We start from the raw sequence: 21,657 nt of genomic DNA on the forward strand, positions 1-21,657 counted from the left end.
CTTTCTCTACCCTTTATAAGAGCCAATCAAGTCAGCTAGTGTGCAAGTAAAAATAAAAAAGAGGATGCCGGACAGATGACAGTGGGACTACGAGCGATGCCAGAAGCTTCCTAAGGAAGAGACAGGTAACAAGATGTGGGGTGTAGGAGAGAGTTCCACTGCATTTACAGGTTCCTGACACAAGAAATCCCCCTTTTTCACTTCTGCCATGAGAATGTGGCTTACTTGGGAGGAAGAGATGTCTCTCAGTCAGTCTTAGAGACAATTAAACAAGGCAAAATCTACAGTAGAGCAATGTGTGGTCAAAAAATACTCCCTCTGGCCCTCCTCTCAACAACTGATTGAGTAAGAAGCTGTTAACACAGGTAACTTCTAATGAAGACAAACCATTCACGCAGCACCGCCGCCAACTGGTTTCACCGGCGAGGTTTAATATTTAAACAATCTCTTTGCATCCACGTCCAATTGCCGACAGACAGTGGAAGAGGCTGGAGGCTACCTCGCTGAGCAGCCACGGAGGACGGGTGAAGCCATGCACAGACAGCAACAAGTCAAGGTAAGAGAGCAAATGACAAGCACTGCTGGCAGCAGTTCAGTGAGCGAGAGTGTGGTGGCAGGCTGAAAGGGCTGTATTCACGGAGCTGGGCAATGAAAAGATGTGCTCTTCTCAGATGCTGAAAAGTGTGAACACTGGAAAACAAGAGACTGAATCAGAGGAATTTAGAAGGCCCTTTTGTCCATAGTGCTCAAAAGCAAGCGTATTCTGGCTCTCCTGTAAATATGCCCTTCTCTCCAGATCAAAGTGGGAAGCCTTGGTATCTCCCACTGCAGAGCACGCTTCATCTGTCTGGCACAGGGACCAGATGCCCACCAATGTTTTGAATCTTGAAACTGGGATCATGTTTATTTTGGTGGTAAAACCCTCTCTTCATCCCTACTTGTCTGTACCACTGCATTGCTCTTTTTTACTCCGTTTAGCCAGCACTTTCTCTTCGTTGCTGCTTCTGGTTTCCTGTAAACCCCTCTGGCTTCCTCTTGTCCCCTCCCTCCTTGCCACAACAACGTTATTGCTCAGATCGCATATCCCTGCATATCAAACTGCAGGACAGTGAGATGTAGATCAAAACTTCATTGACAGTGCTCAAATGAGGTAAAAGATAATGTTTCTGCTGTTCTTGTTCAAGAAGTACTTCTGGTTTAGTAAATGATTAATTGTTCTGATACATTCGCTTCAGCTCACTAATTGACAGCTCGCTGATTGGAAAAGGGGAAACATCACCCCCATTTTCAAAAAGGGAAAAAAGGAAGACCCAGGCAACTACAGGCTGGTCAGTCTCACCTCTGTGCCTGGCAAGATCATGGAGCAGATGCTTATGAAGGCTCTGCCATGGCACATGGAAAATGTGCAGGCGATTGGTGGCAATCAACACCGCTTCACCACGGGAAAATCCTGCCTGACAAATCTGGTGGCCTTTTATGACAGTGCAATAGAATCAATTGACAAGGGAAGAGCAACTGATGTCATCTACCTGGACTTGTGCCAGACCTTTGACACTGTTCTGCATGACATCCTGGTCTCCAAGTTGGAAAGACACGGATTGGATGGATGGGGCACTCGGTGGATAAGGAACTGGCTGGATGGTCGCACTCAAAGAGTTGCAGTCAATGGCTCGATGTCCACATGGAGACCAGTGGTAAGTGGTGTCCTTCAGGGACCAGTATTGGGACTGGTACTATTGAATACCTTTGTTGGTGACATGGACAGTGGCATTGAGTGCACCCTCAGCAAGTTTGCCGACGACACCAAGTTGCGTGGTGTGGTCGACATGCTGATGGCCCTGATGAACTCAGGTCTTTTCCAGCCTCAACAACTCTGTGATTCTTTGATATGCCGTCCCAAGGGACCCTGACAGACTTGAGAGGTGGGCCCAGGCCAACCTTACGAAGTTTAACAAGGCCAGGTGTAAGGTCCTGCCCCTGGGTCAAGGCAATCCCAGGCACAGATACAGGCTGGGCAACGAGTGGATCGAGAGCAAACCCAGGGAGAAGGATTTGGGCATGTTGGTGGACAAGAATATCAACACGAGCCAACAGTGTGCTCCTGCAGCCCAGAAAGCTAAAAGTATCCTGGGATGCACCCAGAGATGTGTGACCAGCAGGGTGAAGGTGGTGATTCTGCCCTTGTGAGACCCCACCTGAAATAGTGCATCCAGCTCTGGAACTCCCAACGCAAGAAAGACGTGGAGCAGCTGGACCAAGTCCAGAGGAGGGCAACCAAGATGGTCAGAGGCCTGTCCTCCTACGAGAACAGGCTGAGAGAGTTGGGCTTGTCCAGCCTGGGAAAGAGAAGGCTCCAGAGAGACCTTATAGCGACCTGACAGTGCCTGAAGGGGCTATAAGAAGGCTGGGGAGGGACTTTTTACAAGGGCTGTAGTGATAGGCTGAGGAGTAACGGGTGGAAGCTGCAAGAGCGTAGGTTTAGACTAGATGTAAGGAAGAAATTCTTTACCCTGAGGATGGTGAGGTACTGGCACAGGTTGCCCAGGGAGGTTGTGGATGTTCCACCCCTGAAGGTGCACAAGGCCAGGCTGGATGGGGCACTGAGCAACCTGATCTAGTGGGAGATGTCTCTGCTGTGGCAGGAGGGTTGGAACTAGATGATCTTTGAGGTCCCTTCCAAACCAAATCGTTCTGTGATTCTGTTTTATGATTCTTCTAATTCATAGCTTCTGGGAGGAAGGAGCTGCTCACTCAGTGATACATTACAGAATAGCACCTTCAAATTGCACAACGTACCCTGCTGTGCAGAATTTTGTGATGTTCTCCTTACGTATCAGTTCTTCTTTGTTTTCATTTTATCCACTGAAGGAGAACTGAAAGCTTCTGTATGGAAGCTAATAATCACGATCCTAATTTGACCTACAGGATACCCCTGGACTACAGTACATTGTGATAGACAGTATAAGCAAAGAGCAGACAGAAGAAAAAGCCAGGCTGCTGAATTTAACTGGATTGGAGAAGTCCATTAAGACTGAAGGTCTTTCAGAGCTCAGTGTCACCAGCTGCTGATTCCTCAAGCCAGAATTTCAACCTTTTAAATTCACTATCACCAGAAACCCCAACTCTTCTTCCATTCAAATGAAGTAAAAGGCACTGCAATTTCACGTTATAAAGTTTCACTTAAGTAACTCATTTAAAGAGTTAGACTCTGCTGAAAGTATAATTTTGCATGATCTATCACCACATTTTAGAAACCCAGTTAACGTCACCAATTTTATGTTCTCATACTCCACACAACACCTCAATTTACTTTCTCTCAGTTATTTATTCAGTTATTACTACGCTGTCAGTTGGCACTATCATTGAATGACAAGCTTAGTTAACACCTAATGCAGTATCATCCACTTTTCCACTGCACAGACGAAAACTCAGGCTCCTACGTCTATATAATTAGCTTCTATAATGCCATGGACTTAAAAACAATTTGGTACCTAGCCCCCGTGTTTTGTAGAATTCAGCACTGTTTTGTGGCTGAGCAGTTCATCAATGCTGTGCCATCTAGTTCCAGAAGGGCTCATTATTGCAGCTCCAGAGTAGGTCATTGATTCACTGCCAACAAATTCCAGAACGGTTCACCAATTCAGCGGTATCTAACGCAGAACTGGCAGCAATTCATTGTCATCGAGTGTCTGAGTAGTGTATTAATTCAATGTCACATAATTCTCGAGAAGTGCCTTCAAAGTCACTTATCTCCAAAGTGGTTTACCATTTCAATGTCACCAAAGTCCACAGTGGGGCATTCACTCTGTCTCATCTCCTTCCACTGTAGTTCATCAATTCAGTACCCCAAAACTTGGAGGTAGTATTTAACCTGATTAAAACTCATCAAGAAATAAAAAGGTGCTGCGAAAATGGCAAAATATGTATTGTATAAATGTAGGAACCAAGCCTAGAGGATCTCCATTACAAAGACTTAAGTTTTAGTTAGCCAGATACTTGTAAAGAATTTTAAAAATATACATCTACTAAATTCTTTAGCTATCCATCCAGCACGGCGCATATTCAAAACCTAATACATGCTGTATATGCATGGATATCCAAACACACAGAGCAAGTGCATGTCTTCCTTTAAACCAGACCAAATTCAGACTCTGTTCATTATCAAGTATCCCCCTGAATAAAATAATTCAGTCACCACCTTTGTAAAACTGCTGCTCAGTTGGGAGAATTGCTCAAGGACATACTGCGGGTCAGAAGAGGGATACCGAGGCCATGGCTCCCCTGACCAGAGCAGTCTGCCCAAACACCTCTCCTAGAACCTGTAGACTGAATAATCCCTACATGTTACACCACACACATGCTCAATTCTTTCTCAAGGAAGAAGAAACGTCTATGATAATACATGCTCAATTTCCAAAAAAATCTTCTGCTGCTTATGTGGGTAGTATTGGAAAGCCTGGTGTGTGCATTTTAACTGCCAGTCGCTGTACAACATCTAAGGCTATAGTCTACTGCCCAAATTTATAGCATCATCTCAAATACTTAAGCCCAGTAAGTCTAATATTTTTAACAACTTTAAAATTCTGGAAGCAAATTTTCATCAAGTACCAATCTCAGTATCTCAAGCAGGTTCTTACAGTAGCATCTCGACAGAGAAAAAACAGACTTGCACCCTGTTCTAACTACTATCCCGAACAAAAAATCTCAATTTTGATCTCTAAGCTATATACAATGCTGTTAGGTATATGCACAAAACTGGCACTGAAACAAAGTAGAGATGGGTTTCCAGCTGCTCATGGCTATTACTGTATGCATCAGAAAAATAATCAGAAGACTAATTATAGAAAAAGGGCAGCAGAATCAGCCCACTTAGTGAAGGGTGGCCCTTCCTTCGTAACCCTCAGACTATTAACTCTGTGGATGGCAACCTGCAGCGTGGGGAAGACTCTGGCATGGAACAACCTCATCACCTTTGACAATAACAGGGTGGCGCTTTGGTTCTCTGCTTGCCAACGTGCCAGCCAAAGGGCCCTGTGGGAGCAGCAAAATTAAAAACCTGACAGAGCTCACTTCTCCCTGCAGCAAAGGAGAAAAAGAAATCAAGTTGTACTATGAGTTCTAAACCACCCAGTGCTCTGTGCCTGGACACAGGCACAATGGATTAGCTCTTACTCAGGGCAGGTGGAAAGGTGACAGTCTAGTATTAGTGACAGATGAAAGACCGACAGAAATTTTGTTGCCCCTGGCTTGCCATCCAGACCTCCTTGGGAACAGAGATCAAAACAAAGTCCGTGACAGCACAAATCCTACAGCATCGTAGTGCCAGTAACGTTTTAAAAGATGCATTCAAAACGAAACTGCTCGTTATGGTACCAAGGGATTCTAAAAATTGTAAGAAGGTTTTATAATAAAACAGGCTTTGGTAAGCGCCCAAATCTCCCCAGTGTTTAGAACAGGCTGGTACCGGCATTTTGCTTGCGGTACCTCCCCTTGCCCATCTCCCTGGATTGGTGAGTTAAGTGAATACTCATTACCCGGATAAAACTGAAGCCTGAAGTAAATTTGAACTCCGTTTGTGTTTCAGGGTTTCAAAACACCAGTGTGATGTCCTTTTTTGAATAAATTCCACACATTTGAATAAAATCTACACTCACACGCACCAGTAAGCAGCCTGGCCTCCTGGGGACTCCTCAGCTCACACGAGGGCGAATGTCATGAGATGGTAGAGCAGTGCCTCTTGGGCAAACATTTATAAATGAACAAGGATGAAGTTTTCTTCTCAACCTGTTAGTGCATGGAAGCTGCTTTGGTCAGAACGAGCCTTGTTTTTCCCAGCGCTAAAGATTTGCTCTATGACTAACACTGGTGGAAGGGCAGAGGAAGAAAAAAGCTTCAGCCACCTGCGACAGATCTGGCCTGCAGCTCATACGGGAATAACTGTGTGTACAGAATAACAACTTGAAATAAACTCACAATCAATTTGAAGGGAAAGAATGTAGTATTTTCATAGCCTTTAAACGAACATTCAATTCACAGAATCCTAGAACTGTATAGGTTGGAAAAGACCTTTAAGATCATTGAGTCCAGCCAGGCCAGACCCACCACTAAACGTGTCCCTAAGCATCACGTGGCTTTTAAATCCCCCAAGGGCTGGTGACCCAACCATCGCCCTTTCCCTCATTGTCTTTTTCTCAGTGCACCAGGCAACGGCCCTGGGCTGATTTTCCTTGCATTCGTGATGCTCCTTAGCTAGAGCAGGAAAAATAATCAGACTCACAGGGACGAAAAATACAAAAACCCCCAACCTGAGACAATGAACAGTCTATGCAAAAACACGTATTGAATTATTTGTGGTACAAAGTTTCATTTTTTTTAACTAGGGCCCAACTGAGGCTTGCATAGGAAGACGTATAATATAAGATAGGATACTAAGTGAGTCAGATGTCTGACAGCCAGACTTCCCAGACCTTTTCCTTACAGGAAGGATGATAAAAATCATCATCAAAGGACCTTTCAAATTACTTTCATTACAAAAAGAAAACCATTAAGTGGAAAAAGCAAGCCCTCACACCATGAGGCAGAGCCAAAGCAAACCAGTTTGTGAAATAAACTTCTTCCTGCCTAGAGATGCTGCAAAGAACTTACTTGTCTTTGTCACAGCAGGTCCTTGTCTCCAGTTTGCTCTCAGTCAGCGTTGCAATAAACTCCACGCAGCCCTAAGGGGTGCTGAAGGAATGTTTTTCTACCTGTCACCCCTGCTGTGTATCTATCCCCCGGTCCTCTCGGTAGCATCCCAACATTTGCTGCGATGTAACCAGCCCAGCTGGGAGGAAGTTTGTATGTAGGTTGTACAATGTGTTTACAAAGAAGTAATTGTGACAGCCCAACACAAAAAGCCCTGCTTACACTGAAAATGTTCAGTTGTGTCATCAACTCCTTGTTTCTATATAAACATGACTCCTGTCTGTATCAGCGAGACCTACAACTGTGTAACATCCACGTGACTTGTGAGCACTTAGCTCAAAACTGATCAGCTCCTTGTACGGAAGGCAAGCTTAGAGATCCACGAATGCAATTTCTGCTGCTCACATACCACCATCACCATTGTAGTTCTGGTAACAAAACAGCTACAGAGCAGTTATCAATATCCTCAAAAAACCCCCAATACAGATATGTATACTAAAAAGAGATTTAAAAGTAAAGGTTTCTTAAAACTTACTTTTGGATGGGACGCGCAGATTGGATCGTACCACTTGTAAGGAATCTGCCTGAACTCGAAGCTCATAACTTTTCACGCTTTCATAATCCAGGGGTTTTTTAACCGAGATCACGCCTGTTCTGTTATTGATAGCAAACACATCTGAAATCCACCAAAAACAGAAGTAACTTTCTAAGATGCATATACACTTTTTTTCTCAAGTGCTTCTCTTTTGGAGATGATACTACTCTCTGACACTCTATTCAGAGAGTCGTTCCACTCCTTCCTCAGGCCTCTGAAATCCCATTCGAAGTTGTCTTTAAAGGGGTACCTGACCCGGAACAACCAACCTCAGGACGTGCTGGCAAGAGCAGCCCACTCTCACAAAAAGGAGGATGGGAAGAGGAATTCTTCCACTTCTCTCCAAATAATTTAGTGTCTTTTTTCCTAGAGAATTCAAGGTGAATTGCGGAGAGTACCCAAGAAGGATGCAAATGTAGGAACGATGTTTTGTTTAAATACCAGCTCTAATACTTCTAGCATGTAAAGTCCGTAATGTCTAAAAATACACGTAGCATGGCAAAGTCTATAATGCCTTAAAACAGATTTCTAAGCAAGAAGTACAACACCATCAAAGCTTATTTCAGTCTGCCATGGATTCACCCCATGTGTCACTGATATGAATTTTCACATCTATGAGAATTTCATTGTATTTTCATTTTTATTGTAATTCTCCTAACTAATATGATCTTGAGCTGATCTCTAAAGGCTTGACAATGGCAGTCCCTCCTGCTCGTACAGATGAGGTGGGATTTCACTTCAGCAGTTTTATTTCTAATCGCTGTCTCTTGAAGATTTTTGATGCATGCACTAGGCTCAGCCTAAGACTGAAATTCCAGTCAGCACTAAGACCAAAACAGTACTTACCCTCTTCATTCCCTGCAACAATTGAATACACAATTGTCTGGTTCAAGGCGGCCGCTGTAACAACTGCAACCACAGTTCCTTTTGGTGCACTTTCACTCACTGGTGGGGGTCTGCAGAATTGAAAAAAAGTATTTGCGTTAATCTTCCAGATGCCTGAAGAGTAGATTACCAAAACTTATTCCTCAGGTTAGCAGCTTCATCCAGTCTGTCAAAGTGAAAGCATCTGCTATTACAGAAAGAGATATTAAAACAACAAAGGTTTAATCTTTGCCTCTGCAAATGCAAACAAAAAAGTGAGGAGTCTAAGTGACAAGAGGTGGCAATATAAAGATGTAATGGTTCTTTGTGCACTGATCTTCAAAATTCTGGACGGGATCTGCACCTGCTTTCATTTCAGAGAATATTTTATGACTTCCCTCTTTCAAGCCTCCAGGCATTTTTCAAATACTCCACCCCAGACCACACCTTCCTATTCCGTGGGCAGAAAGCTGGGACCCCAGGTGGCAACCCTAACGACTGAACCCAAACTTTTATCATCACACCAACAATCCGCCCTTGATCTCTGTCTTACCAACATTTCCTTCGGGATGAATATTGTTTTGAACATCCTAGAAAAAGTTCCAGTTAATGACACTGAATATATGGAACGCAGTTAAAAATCAAGATCCATGAGCCACAGGTCTAAGATGCACTCTTCCTTCCCTTCTTGTAATATCTTCCATTGCTTTATTTGCTTGTTTTGTTTTGCTTCCTGTGGAGGGCCCTTAAATTAAAACACTGTATCTCACTTAGCATAGGGAGGTATCAATTCTTCTGAGTGTCCCTAGGCCTTCCACTGTGCAAATAATGGGGAGAAAATACTGTTCCAGGCTAAGCCACGCTGCATCATGCAATAGTCACTGTACTGGAACATCAACCTCCCGATTTTTTTGCAGAAAAAAGATGATGGTAAGCTTACTTCTACTCAAACAACATGCACACACAGAGCAGATCACTCTGGCTCCCATCTTTCTGCCTCAAGTGTGCTATCAGCAGTAGAAATAAAATTCATTATTGCTACCTGATTTACTAAGCCGCAAAACTAGTGCTATAAAGTCCTTATTAATGTGCATTCTACAAACACAAAGGTTAATCTCGGAGACAAGAAAACAAGGCTGTCAAATCCGAAAGCATTTCAAGCTGTAGCTCTTTTGCTGAGGTCAGAGATGAGGGCTAGCTAGGAAAACAAAGACCCTTTTTATCTTGCATTATCTATTATGTTGTTCTCTTTTTCTTTGAAGGCGTAAGATTTGAACAAAAAGCCCTCATGACCGTGTATAGGCAAGCGTTGCATTTCACCCAAAACACACTTTTTGTATATTCTTTTAATGGAAACAGCCTTATAACTTCCCCTCTGACAGAGCTGAGTTCAGTGAACTGACAAATCAGTATCAATTAGCAAGTGGCTTTTGTGTTTGCTATGAGACTATAGAGGGAGCGGACAGAAGGCTGCCACAGTTATTGTATTGATTTAATTTCCCTGACTTAACTAAGGTGATCGCGTCCAACATGAGCCATGCATCCGCTGAATTCAAAAGTACAGCTGGGCTCTTCAGAACGTTTTGCTGAAATGTGGAGAAGTGAACTGGCAAAAGACAATGGTATTCAGCTGACAAAATACTGTTCCTTATCCTGTACTACAACCTCCAGTAAGCTTTCTTTGGGGATAAGTTCATTATTTTCCAATTTTTGAATGACTCTGTTGTACATTACTGGAAGCTGTTTTAGAGGTCAGGCATTTTTATGCAATAGTTTTACATTCCCGGATGATAAAGCCAGCTACTTTCATGAGAGGACGTGACACTGGCCAAGCAGGGCAGTCCAGTCCAAGCCACTCAGAGAAGGCTTAGAAAACCCACAGCGTGGTGAAAAGGCAGGGCACTGCTGAGACTTACACACACAATTAGGATTCAGAGTCTTCCTCTCTCCTCCCGAACACTCTCCTTTGCACAACCATTGTTTTTGACCGTGATAAAATAAAACTATTTCTATACCGACGTCTCCTTCGCTCACTCGATATTTTCCTCCAACCGTCACCGCAATGTGTGATTTAGGTTAGTCATCCTCACTCTAATGTTTTCAGGGAAATAGCAGATGGTGTCTTGTCAGCATCCAAGACGGGATGGACACCAGGAGGGGTCCCCATCACCGGCCATGCAACAAAAGCCTTGTAGGACCCCCAGACTTGGCATGAGGCCACCCAACCACAAGGTGAGGCGAGAGAAGAAGACACCAAGGCAGGCAAGTGTCACGAAGGAACAGCCTCAGCCGCTTTGTGCCATGCTGACATAACATTGGTACCCGTTGGCTTCAGATTTGGGAAGAATAAAGTAATTTAAAATTGACAAAACCGATGGTCAATAACAGGTCTTCCATCCCACTCTTCTGATTTAGTTACCCCTGAATAGATTTAAGAATTGCCTGTATTTCTTTGAGGCCTCTATTGCATTTCTTACTGCTTCAGTATGAAGCTGTGCCACAAAATGCTCCTGGCCCTCAGGAAAAAAAAAAAAAAAGCAGTCCCAAACTAGAACAACAGGATTTAAAGACAGCCATTATTTACATACAAAACCAGGGCACAAACTCTAGGAGAATCACATCTTTTAATCTGCTACATCTCTGTTATCTGTATCTTGATGAAAGGGGGAAATAGAGACTGAACACATACCAAATATATTGCAGGGCATAATCTTCTGATGTCCAAAGCAAAATTTTAACTTTTCCTCTTCTCTTTTCTGCTTCTTTTTTACTCTTGCTAAACATGTCAGACTCTTACCCATTTTTCAATTTGCCTCGTATCCAATATGCTTTAAATTCACCATGAAACTTTTCTATCTCCAAAAGCATGAACATGAGAGCTAATCAAAAATGAAATTTAAAACCTGCAGTCCCAATAACAAGTTGGAAAATTGGTTTAGCACTGAAGCTTAATAGCGTGATGTGTATGTACTCTGTATTAGATACTTCAGTCCACTCATTTTGTGGACTACCTTTTAGTCCATGGTCCAGAAGCATATCTCAGAATCTAAATATTTTATTTAAGTTATCTGATCGCTAAGATTCTTAGCTTATTAAAATGTCATTTGGACCTCTCCCGGGAAAATCATCTCCCTGCCTTCTCTCACATTTTACCTTCTTAAAGTGTTCTGGCCTTGGCTACTCTTAACTCTCAAGAGCATTTTATCTCAAGCTATTCCACCCTTTTCTATCTGAAACATGTTTCTGAGCAGTGTACCCATGCCTGCACAGACCCTTCATCTCACTCCTCACTGGAAATGATTTCTTGTGGTTTTTTGACCACCTGATGCTTTGCGTTAAAAAGAAGCTATGCAAGTCATGAAAAACAACTCCTTTCATGTATTCTTCACTACAAAGAAACACTTAAATTCCGCTGGCTACGCAGCTGAGTTTTTAAAATTACGAAAAAATAAGTACAAGTTTCTAAGTAGTATAGCAAAATGTAAAGAAACCAGAAAGCAAAAAGTAAAAAACATGATTGCAGATCTTCAAATCATTTCACCAGCACATTTAGACTATCTTGGCTTCCTGTCCTTGCTCTAAAAAAGGAGGACGTGGCCACATTTTAGAACAATAATTGAACAATTTCTCAAATTTTGAGTATCCAGGAAGTGCAACCGTAACAATCTGAACAGTCTGCTAGAGACAGTGATTCTTTTTTTTTTCCCCTGTGAAAAAGTATCTTTTTTTTTTTTTCCTGTGAAAAAGTATCTTCTTCTTAATTAGATGTATTTTTTCAGGCAGTTTATCTTCAAAGTGTCCTGCAAAGGATCACGTATTCCTTACTGTACTTAGTATCCTCGTTCTCTGTCTCAATTCTCCAATTGGTTCAGGACATTCTGCCCTTTCCATGGTATTTATCTGTAAAACAGATGACAAAGGAGTCTGGCCATTGTTACAGTGAACCCTTGTCATAACCTATTATTTTCTAAACCAAATGTCAAATTTTGTTCCTGTGAACTCTCTGTCATCAGGCATAATGCATAAATGTTATCTCACCAATCTTCCTCAATTAAAGCTAAGGACATGAAGACATGAAATTTTCTGTCAGGATTACTACAGAAGCAAAAAAGGGAAAATAAAAAAAATTCCCATCAAGCACAATGTAGGGCAAACTCACACATACCTGAATTGGTCAGACGGACAGGGATCGATAGGATGGATTCCAAGACCAATGACAACACTGTGGCTTTGCACTCTTATAACAGACTCGTGAAAGCTAACAGTGTAATGCTACAGTTGTGTATTATTTCTATTCCATATTCACATTCCTAGAGTGACTTAGTTCTACATTTCATTCAACTGCAACAGGCACGGCAAATGAGATTCCCTGCGTGGACCCGGGCCCTGTGCTCATCTCTTCTCGTATAACCAGGTAACATGCAGCTAGATTCATTGCATCATAATATTTCATTCAAAAAAGCCACAGAGAATTAAGTTTCCTTTTCATTCGGTAAAAAAAGAAGTAGATTTTAATAAAACGCAAGGTAGCACTACTAAAACAAGGAAAACTAGGGAAAAAAGGGTGATCCTTCTGCTACACTGTAATCATCTGTTAACTCCCTCACTAATTTTTCAATGACAAATCATGCTTCAGTATCTGCTGTAGAAATAATTTTCATTACAATTTTCACTACAAACCAAGTAAGTACCAGGAGAACACCGCCATGAAACATCAATTCCAAGGGCAAAATCACACATACTCTCCTGAAGCCAAGCTCCCACTGATGTGTAAAGGCAAATGAAAAACCATGCTGGAATCCACGTATCATTTCTCCAGCTTCAGTTTGAGGAAAAACATTAACTGTTTTCCTCCCCGCCTCAGAAATGCGGCATCAAAAATGCTGGCAACGGCATTTCAGTCTTTTTCATGTCTTTCGGCCATAAAATGCAAATTCCGTTACAGGAAAAGGCTGGAGAAGCAGTGCTAAGTCTTGGATATCCTGGGAAAAGGATTACCCAAAGAGATGCTCTAAATTGGGCGTCATTAAACAAAATACTTTAGAGGGACAAAACCAAATCCCTGTGCACTCCTGTTAGAAAAAGGGGGAGTTTTAGTGCCCTAACAGCACTACTGAAAATAGCAGTGAGCTCTAGTAGGAAGGAAGAAAAGAAATCTCAGCTTTGGAAATCTTGCTGTTGCCTGCATCCCAAAAATGTTCCCTTTGCCTCCAAATCCCTGGTGTACATGATTTGGGGTTTTCCTCTCCTGTTCTTATCCTGGTTTCAACAAAGGACATTCTCAGCTGCTGTTCTCACTTCTGAGCAGAACTTCTCACTCCGGATTTCTTAAGACAGGTACACAGATTAACCTGTTGCTCCCCCTGAAATAAGTAATTTCTCTTCATACTTGTACTTCTCTCTCACACGTGGTAAAGAAGAGGATGACTGAATTCGCAGGATCCTCAGGATAAAAGCGCTGTTGCTTCTACGGAGCCTCACTGATCCACAACATTGCGGATGCTGTTCTGTGCCAAATGACGCCTTTTTGAAGGAAACACCAAATCAGTGAGATTTCAAACACAAAATGCTACCTGTACCCTCAGTGCCTCTGTGCAGGATTCCCCATTTCCTATTTCACTGGGAGAACAACTGTTTGACGCAAGAGCAGTAAACCAGAAAAGTGGGAAGAGCCTCTTGCAATAACACGTCCAATTGACTCCTGATTCGCCTCTACAATTTTGTTTTGTGAAATCCTACGATACGGAGGTATTTGCTTCGATGACATCTGCCCTACAGCATTGATGGGTTTAATTCAGTGGAAAACATCACATTGTATCTTCTACTGCGTGAGCAAGAGGTCCACACGTCACAAAAATCTCGCTTTTTAACCAAAACACATTTTCACAGTAGAGTGTCGTTGCTAGCAGAGAAACAAATCACCAGGGCTACATTTATATCAAGTAATAGCCTCAAATTCGCAACTTCACATATTTCCTCCTGCATTGGAACCAAACTTCAGATTACCACAGAACTGGGCACATCTTAGCCAACAGGTTGGGGACCTATAATGCAATACTAACAGAAGCTAAACTGTAAATACGAACTATAAATACTAACAGAAGCTAAAAGTTTCCAGTATTTTCCTTTTTCTAGTACGAAATGGCTGAACACCTGTTTAATGTGTCCACAGGCAATAATGAGGAACCAATGACGCTGCTTTCGGTTAACATTTAATTTCCTGCTACAGCAGCACATTGCTGTTAGCAATGACCTTCTAGTTGCAGAGGATGCGGTATTTATTAATTAACAAAACAAGACAGAGATCCCAAGTCCCTTTGAACTTTTAATTTTTTAAAAAATTAGAACGTACTCATAAAGAGGACAGGTTTGCTAAAATCCCCACTCCTTATATTCATCTGGGGTTCACTTCACGTCTGGTCTTCCCGACTCCATAGCGCTACTAATTATTATCTGTTAATTAAGAAATTAAAGTGCTGCCATTACTTGTTTGGAAGAAATGGAAACTTCCGGATCAATTACTTGCACTGGAGGTCAATCAAGAGGTGGTCTGGGTGGCGCTGTCAGGACAAGAGAAATAATAGCTTGGGAAAGGAGGACACGGCTGATTTGATTTCCCCAAGCAAGTGACTTATTGCCAGAGCCGTGTCTGTTTCGCCAGCACTAAGCAGAATGAGATCGAAGTCAGCATTAAAAAGCTTAATAATAAACTATGTGAACAGCCGTAGCGTGATCTGGGCAACGATGCAGAAAGCCTCACGTTCCATGTGCCGACCAACCCTTTCTTCATCGCCTCGCCAAGCCCAGCACGCCCCAGGTCCTTGCTCTTTGTTGGAAGAGAGGCGGTGGATGTGCCTTGTCCTCACCCTGCTGACAGCTGCCCCATGTGTCAGCTTTGGCTCTTGTGCCGCCCCGTCTGCCGTCAGCGCTTTGGAGAACCAGCCAAATCTGTCCAACTGCCAGCCACCCCGCAGGGAGATACAGCGAGAAGAGCAGCAGCAGCAGCGCCCGTCCCTGGCGGCAAAAGATCAAGTGGGCTCAGAGGCAGACTAGCCATCCGCAAGGAAACCTCTGCCCATTACAGGCCCTTGATTCTTTCGGATTTTTGTCTCTTCCCATTTTGCATTCTCACGGGACAAGCGAACGATGCAAAATGCTGTATTTAGGCGGCACTGCTGCTCTCAGCTCTCTCAAAGACATATTTAATATCCATCACAAGGACAAACAAGGATCCAAGCAAAGAACCCACACTGCTAACGCAGTTCCCCTCTGCAACCTCAGAGCAAAGCTCCAGGCTAGGAGCGCTGGGACAAGCCGTAGCACCAGCTGAAGGGCGGTGGAGGCAGTCAGGCTCGTGTCTAGAGACGTCCTGGAGAGAGACCTGTGGGATTGCAGGGTATCGCTGTCCCCAGAAGTGCAAGGAGCACTAGGCATGGGTCACCCGGCCCTTACCAACTACGCTTAACAGCCTGCAAGTCCCTTGGGCATCTGTCTGAGCTGCCAGAGCAGATCACACAGAGCTGCTGGTGAGTGCGTGGAGGAGAAACTTTATACGTTCAAGACTAAGTGAGATGACAGCTAAAGGACATCAGAAAGATACCTTCTGCCACCAGTGAACTCCTCTGCTGGGAACCACAAGTCAAGGCCAAGCATCCCAGCAGAGCTGTTATCTATCTCAGTCATTAGGAAGGAACTATATTTTATCACTTGTTATAAAGCAACTGCTCCACATTGTATTTTACGGTTCTCAGAGCTCTTAGCTTCCCTTCGCTGCTTTATATGTACAGCACAACAGCATTTAGAAACACCAGTATAATTTACAATCCAAACAAAGAAGGTGGTGGTGGTGGGAGAGACTAATTAACTTGCCTCAGATTATGGAACAATGTAGAGGGAGAGACAGTGAATAAAATGCAAATCTGACTCTCACCTACTTGACTGCTGCCTCCTGCAGCAGTCGCTTTAAGACACGGATGATAATCAATCAAAGCCTCCCTTAATATGAACAGGACTCCAAGCAGAGACCCTAAAGTGCTGGTGTCCTTCTGACAGAGCAGAGAGCTGCCAGGCCAACAGCTCAAGGCAGACTTACGCTTTCATCTCCCTGTCTGTCTACCACGGCTCTGCCTTTTTGATCATGCCATCTGGCTCCCCCTCCTATTTTTTCCATTTATTTCTGATCTGTAACAAAGCTGCCTGCGCAGGCAGCTTTATTCTGCAAAACTGTTCAGTTGTGACCTTCTTCTAAATATACAGAAATGAAGATTGTAAAACAGCTAGAAAACAACGTTAGAACCATCCGCACTATAATTATGCAAGCAAAGATCAATACTAATCCACTCTAAAGCCACTAATTCCAAATCCTTCAAAAATAGCAGTACCCACATCCAGTTTATCATTTTGCAAGCAGCACCACTACTCTGTGCTGACACTTACCCTAAAGATATACTATGTCAACTGAAAACTAAAGTTATATGAAATCTGCCAGTTTCAGCTTGCATCACTATCTAGAAATGAAACATCAAGTGCAGTTTGCAGAGTGTGACAATCCCTGAAAACCCTTAGGAATCAAAACTAGTCCTGCTCCAAAACGTTGGAGTCTCAGAGGTGAACCACAATGTTACGGGCTTGTTCTCATTTAATGTCTGATGTTGGAGAAAACTGCCTTTGCTGCACCCGAAAGACTTTCAAGAGCTTTTTACAATGGCGCACATCAAAGAATTTACCAAGAATGGAGTAGTGCTATTCCTGTGGAGAGAGAAACTAGGCTACTCAGCTCATCTTGATAAGTTTGCAAGGAGAAGATAACACGGGTTATTCAGATGTCACCTAAAGATATCAGCGGATATGAGCCAATTTTTACTGCAAGCTTTCTTCATTGTTGTGAAATCCATTTCCCATCTCCTGAGGTAAAACTGGAGCTGCTCAAGGTGGCCTCAGGAAGGGTGAGCACAGTTCAGTTTTCAGAAGGCAACGCAAATGCCACCTGCACTTCTAGGTCAAGTCTGAATTCTCTCATGTCCCACACGAATGGTGCACAGGATCAAAGCGCATTCAGACAGACTGGAGGAAACTTAACCAAGAACCCTGGTGATACCAGCTACAATTTCCATGCACAGAATTTTTCCTTCAACCACGACTGACATTTTCAACAGCTTCTGAGAGGATAATCTCAAGCAAACCTCTCCTCATTGTCACTGTCACCTGCAGCCCAGATCCTTTCAGTTGGAGACAATCTGTTAAGACAGTAAAATTGCACCGCTCTCTAACGTGATTAGGGAGTGCCTGTCTGACAAATAATGAAGACACCCTAAAGTATTTTGCCACCCTCACTTTGTCAAACAGGAGTGCTGCAAAAAAGTCCTCTATGTAATTTCACACAACACTGCTACTGGTAGACTTGAGTACCGACTGTTTTCTCCTCAGAGCAGCATCTGATTTATTTCCTAAAGAAGAGTTAACATCATTAAATATGTTATCAGCTCTAAGTAAGCATCCAAGGGTTTTGGTGCTTTGGTTCAAGCCTTATTTTTTGTGTCTTGTCCTTCTGTGAGCCAAAGTGAACAGCGGAAGGTACAAAAGTTGAGGTATATGCATGGGAAGTACTTCCACACGGACAAAAAAATATTTCTGTAGCCTGCATATCTCAGATCAGCATTCAAACTGAAATTTATTTCAACTTAAAAAACAGCAGCTGTATTGGGAATAAATGCTTTACCTGTATTCATCCTGTGTAAACCGTGGAATTACTGAAGGCTGCAGTACAGCAATTTCGACAGTAGTGGTGTTGAACTTCACAGGATCCCCATCATCATACGCAATGACCACTAGCTATAAACAATACAGAAGATCACTCTCAGTATAGGAAAGAGTATTTTTTTTATGTTTACTTGCAACAACACTTCCTGTATCTTCCGGGTCTAACAAGTCAGACGTGATTTTCTTTCACTGCAAATCATACATTATGTAAGAAGAAAACACAGAGGAAAAAGGTGACAGCCAGCCTGTTGAACCAACTGCTATAAAATATCCAGGAACACAGTAAATACAAGAGTATTCTATAAATACATCACCAAAACACATTGCCAGTTTCAAGTACAATTTCCAGAGGACTCCCTTCGCATCTAATCACAGACTGACCTTACTCAGAACTCCGAAACAAATTTCAACTTCTTTAACAGTTCCATTCTACATTTATGCAGTTTAGAAAGGAGATCTTTGGTATGCTAAGAGGATTTTTTTGAAGCAGAGTTTTTAGTTTGATATCAGTCCTCAGTTTTAAACACTTACGTCAGCAACATGGAATTCTACCTAGCACCTTTTTTGTTTTATTGGGAGTTACAAGTGGTTTTTCAATAAAAGTCATTACACTGCATAAATGTACAAAAACAACTGAAAGAAGAAACAAAGCACACCTTAATGACCATAGAGAAGGTGAGCACTTTGAAAGAAGGTAAATTACACATAAACCTCCACCAATTACAGAAACTTTTTTTCACTTATTGACAAACTTGAATTTTTATTCAAGCACAATAGCAATTTAAGTCTCCTAAAAACCACTGTTTTACATTACAGTGGTCGTGAATAGGATATCTCAAACTCTCCAACTGCACAGTTATTTCCTTTACGGAATACCTTGCTATTCTTACAAAGTTCTCACAAAATTGCTACGCTGACAGCCTCATTGGAAAATAAGAGATTGGCAAGATAACTTTCAAAAAACAAGGTTTCCTTCTTCTGCCCTCCTAACAGTAGCAACCGACACATGCCAGGAAGAAATTAAGGAAGAAACAAACCAAACAAAAATTTCACATCTTTCTACTCAACATAAAGCAATATAGAGAAACATGAGGGTAAAAGGAATTCCAAATGCAGGCAACATATATGACAGCTTACAGTTATATGAGCTCATACCTTAAACACCGTACTTGGCTCCTCGTTTAGGTTTACTCGGGTTACTACACGTCCTGTGCTTTCCTCCACATCAAAAATGCTGGCACTGTAAGGAAACTGGACAACATCTACTTTGTATCGGACTCGACTTGCTGGTGTGCCCTGTAAGGCAAAAAGAAAAAGCAACTTGTATGTTTCTGTATTTTTACACATCTCATGAACTTAGTAAAGGATTAAAATGCAACGTTGGTAAACGAACCATCACAGACAAAACTTGCTGGTTGTCTTCCTCATAACTGATTTTTTTTTGGCCGAGCATTCCACATGCATTTCCCTAAAATATCTCTCATTGACATCTGAGAGGTCCAGTAAGAAAAATGAAAAGTTCATCACTTAATCAGCTTGTCCTTAAAGCTTTGGTGTCTTGTTGCTGAAGACGGGAAGATGTGTGCTATATTGTTTTCTGAAAAGTCAGGCTACAGCTCTGCATATAAGACAGACCAGCCTGTGACATTCACACACTTCTCTTTTAGAGGAAACAAAACGAAAACAGCCCATGGTTGCCTGGGCAAAACCACCAAGCAGCCTAAATGAGAGGCTGAGCATTACCAGTGTCACTTAGATATCAGAGCCGGCTCTAAGCACAATGTCAGAAAACGAGAAGGAGAACACATCCATCTTATCAGCGGTAACGGAAAACGCAGTTCTGCAAACGGATTTTAAGTAGCCTTGTAATGAATCTGCCCACTTGTAATGAATCAAACCCTGTTTCGATGACAAGGAACAAGCACAGACAGTCCATGCATGTGTCACGAATTGCCTGCATGCGTGTGAGCCCAGAAATACCAAATTAAAAGGGGAATCAGAAGAGGCATTGCCAGAGGGTATAACAGATGCATTTTTCAGAGCGGTGACTCAGCATTTTCTAATAGAAGGCTATTTACCTGATTTAACTGGTTTAACACTAACCGCCTAGATAAAAAACATTATTTGTAAAGAATGAAGTTTCTTAAAGTATCCGTTGTATTTTGATGATTTCATTCTAGCAGCCACTCTCCAGGGACCTTCGGAAGACGTGGAGTAACAGCGTGCCTGTAACTAAGTTTGCAGACGACACCAAATTGAGCAGGAGGGTAAGGAGGCTCTGCAGAGGGATCTGGACAGGCTGGGTCGCTGGGCCAAGGCCAACTCCATGAAATTCAAAAGGGCCAAATGTCAGGTCCTGCACTTGGGCTACACCAACCCCCGGCAGCGCTACAGGCTTGGTGTCATCTGCAAACTTACTGAGGGTGCACTCTGTTCCCTGGTCCAAATCACTGAAGGTGTTAAACAGGAGTGGCCCCAGCACTGAGCCCTGGGGGACGCCACTCATGGCAGGCCACCACCTGGGTTTAACTCCATTCACCACATTCACCAACCAGATTTTCACCCAGCAAAGCGTGTGCCCGTCCAAGCCAAGAGTAGTCATTCTCCAGGAGAATGCTGTGGGCAACAGTGTCCAATGCCTCACTAAAGTCAAGATAACTGACACCCACAGCCTTTCCTTCATCCAGCAAGTGGGTCACTCAGTCACAGAAGGACTGTAAAACCCCGTCCATGCAACACCTTGCACATAAAGAGAAGTGAGAGAGGGCTGCAGGCAACAGAGCCATTCCCAGAGTTTCTGGGGAGGCTTGCGCTGCTGCTCGCCGCACTGGTTTTACCCGCAGCAGCCTCCTTGAGCCGTTGCCTCCAAGGAAATCCAGCCCAGGAGGGGTTTACGAGGCTGCTATGCTGCGCCGGTGCTGCTGGCAAGTCAGCATCAGCACCTTAAATCGTTCCAAACTGGGTCTGCCAGATGTGTTTCGGTGTTCAGTCAAGTATTATATGAAAGACCACGTGAACAGTTAAAAGTACTTTACGGGACCATGCACGCTAGCAGTGCAGATCCTTGCAAAACCAAGAAATTTCAGAGATCATAGCACAACAGAGGTGATTATTCAACTTTCCCCCTGGTGTTCTCTTAATCACTCATTTTTCTTCAACACTATAATTAAGAGGAAATTACCTCCTGAAAACCACTCTGTTTGGTTTCAGAATAACGGTCCTCTCATTTGCTCGGAAGACTAAAAGGTACCATCACCATTAAACCTGCGCACGCTAGGTAATTTGTTATTAAATAAACAAAAATCTCATCAAGTTATTGTTCCTGATATGACTATCAAGTACACTTTTCTCCTATCATTTCAGAAAATAACAAAAGAGGGATTTATTTTTTACTTGCTATATTTTGGCACCAATGTAATTAGAAAAATCGCCAGAGAGATATCCCAGGGAAATCTATTTAGAAGTGAGTTTTAATTATCTCAAATATTAATCATCTTTTTTTCTCTGGTCTGATTTAATTTAGATGCATTCCTATGTCTACCTTGAATATAGTAGAAAATATTCTCAAATAAACCACAGTATACTTGGCAAGAACCATGTTCATCCTCTCAAAGCAAAGTTTTCCTGACAGTTCAAGACTATTATGAATCTTAGATCTAAAGCTCATCCAGCCTCAATTTTTTTTCATTATTTTTTTTCCTGCATAATTCCTTAAGTTGCCATTTGCTCTGGGGAAATGACATTCATTTGTGACA

General features: G+C 42.6%; 1 protein-coding gene across 1 annotated transcript in view; it reads right to left on the bottom strand.

The window, feature by feature from the left end:
* Positions 1-21,657, bottom strand: part of LOC104276526 (protocadherin-15) — a gene marked incomplete at both ends in the record, with an annotated part of 107,661 nt that overhangs the window by 21,105 nt on the left and 64,899 nt on the right. The window contains 4 exons of the mRNA XM_009872888.1: positions 7,220-7,360; positions 8,126-8,235; positions 17,862-17,974; positions 19,058-19,198. Coding sequence (XP_009871190.1) covers positions 7,220-7,360; positions 8,126-8,235; positions 17,862-17,974; positions 19,058-19,198 — 505 coding nt within the window. The remainder of the gene's footprint in view (positions 1-7,219; positions 7,361-8,125; positions 8,236-17,861; positions 17,975-19,057; positions 19,199-21,657) is intronic.

Source organism: Apaloderma vittatum, unplaced genomic scaffold (genome assembly GCF_000703405.1).
Source record: "Apaloderma vittatum isolate BGI_N311 unplaced genomic scaffold, ASM70340v1 scaffold237, whole genome shotgun sequence".
Lineage (NCBI taxonomy): Eukaryota > Metazoa > Chordata > Aves > Trogoniformes > Trogonidae > Apaloderma > Apaloderma vittatum.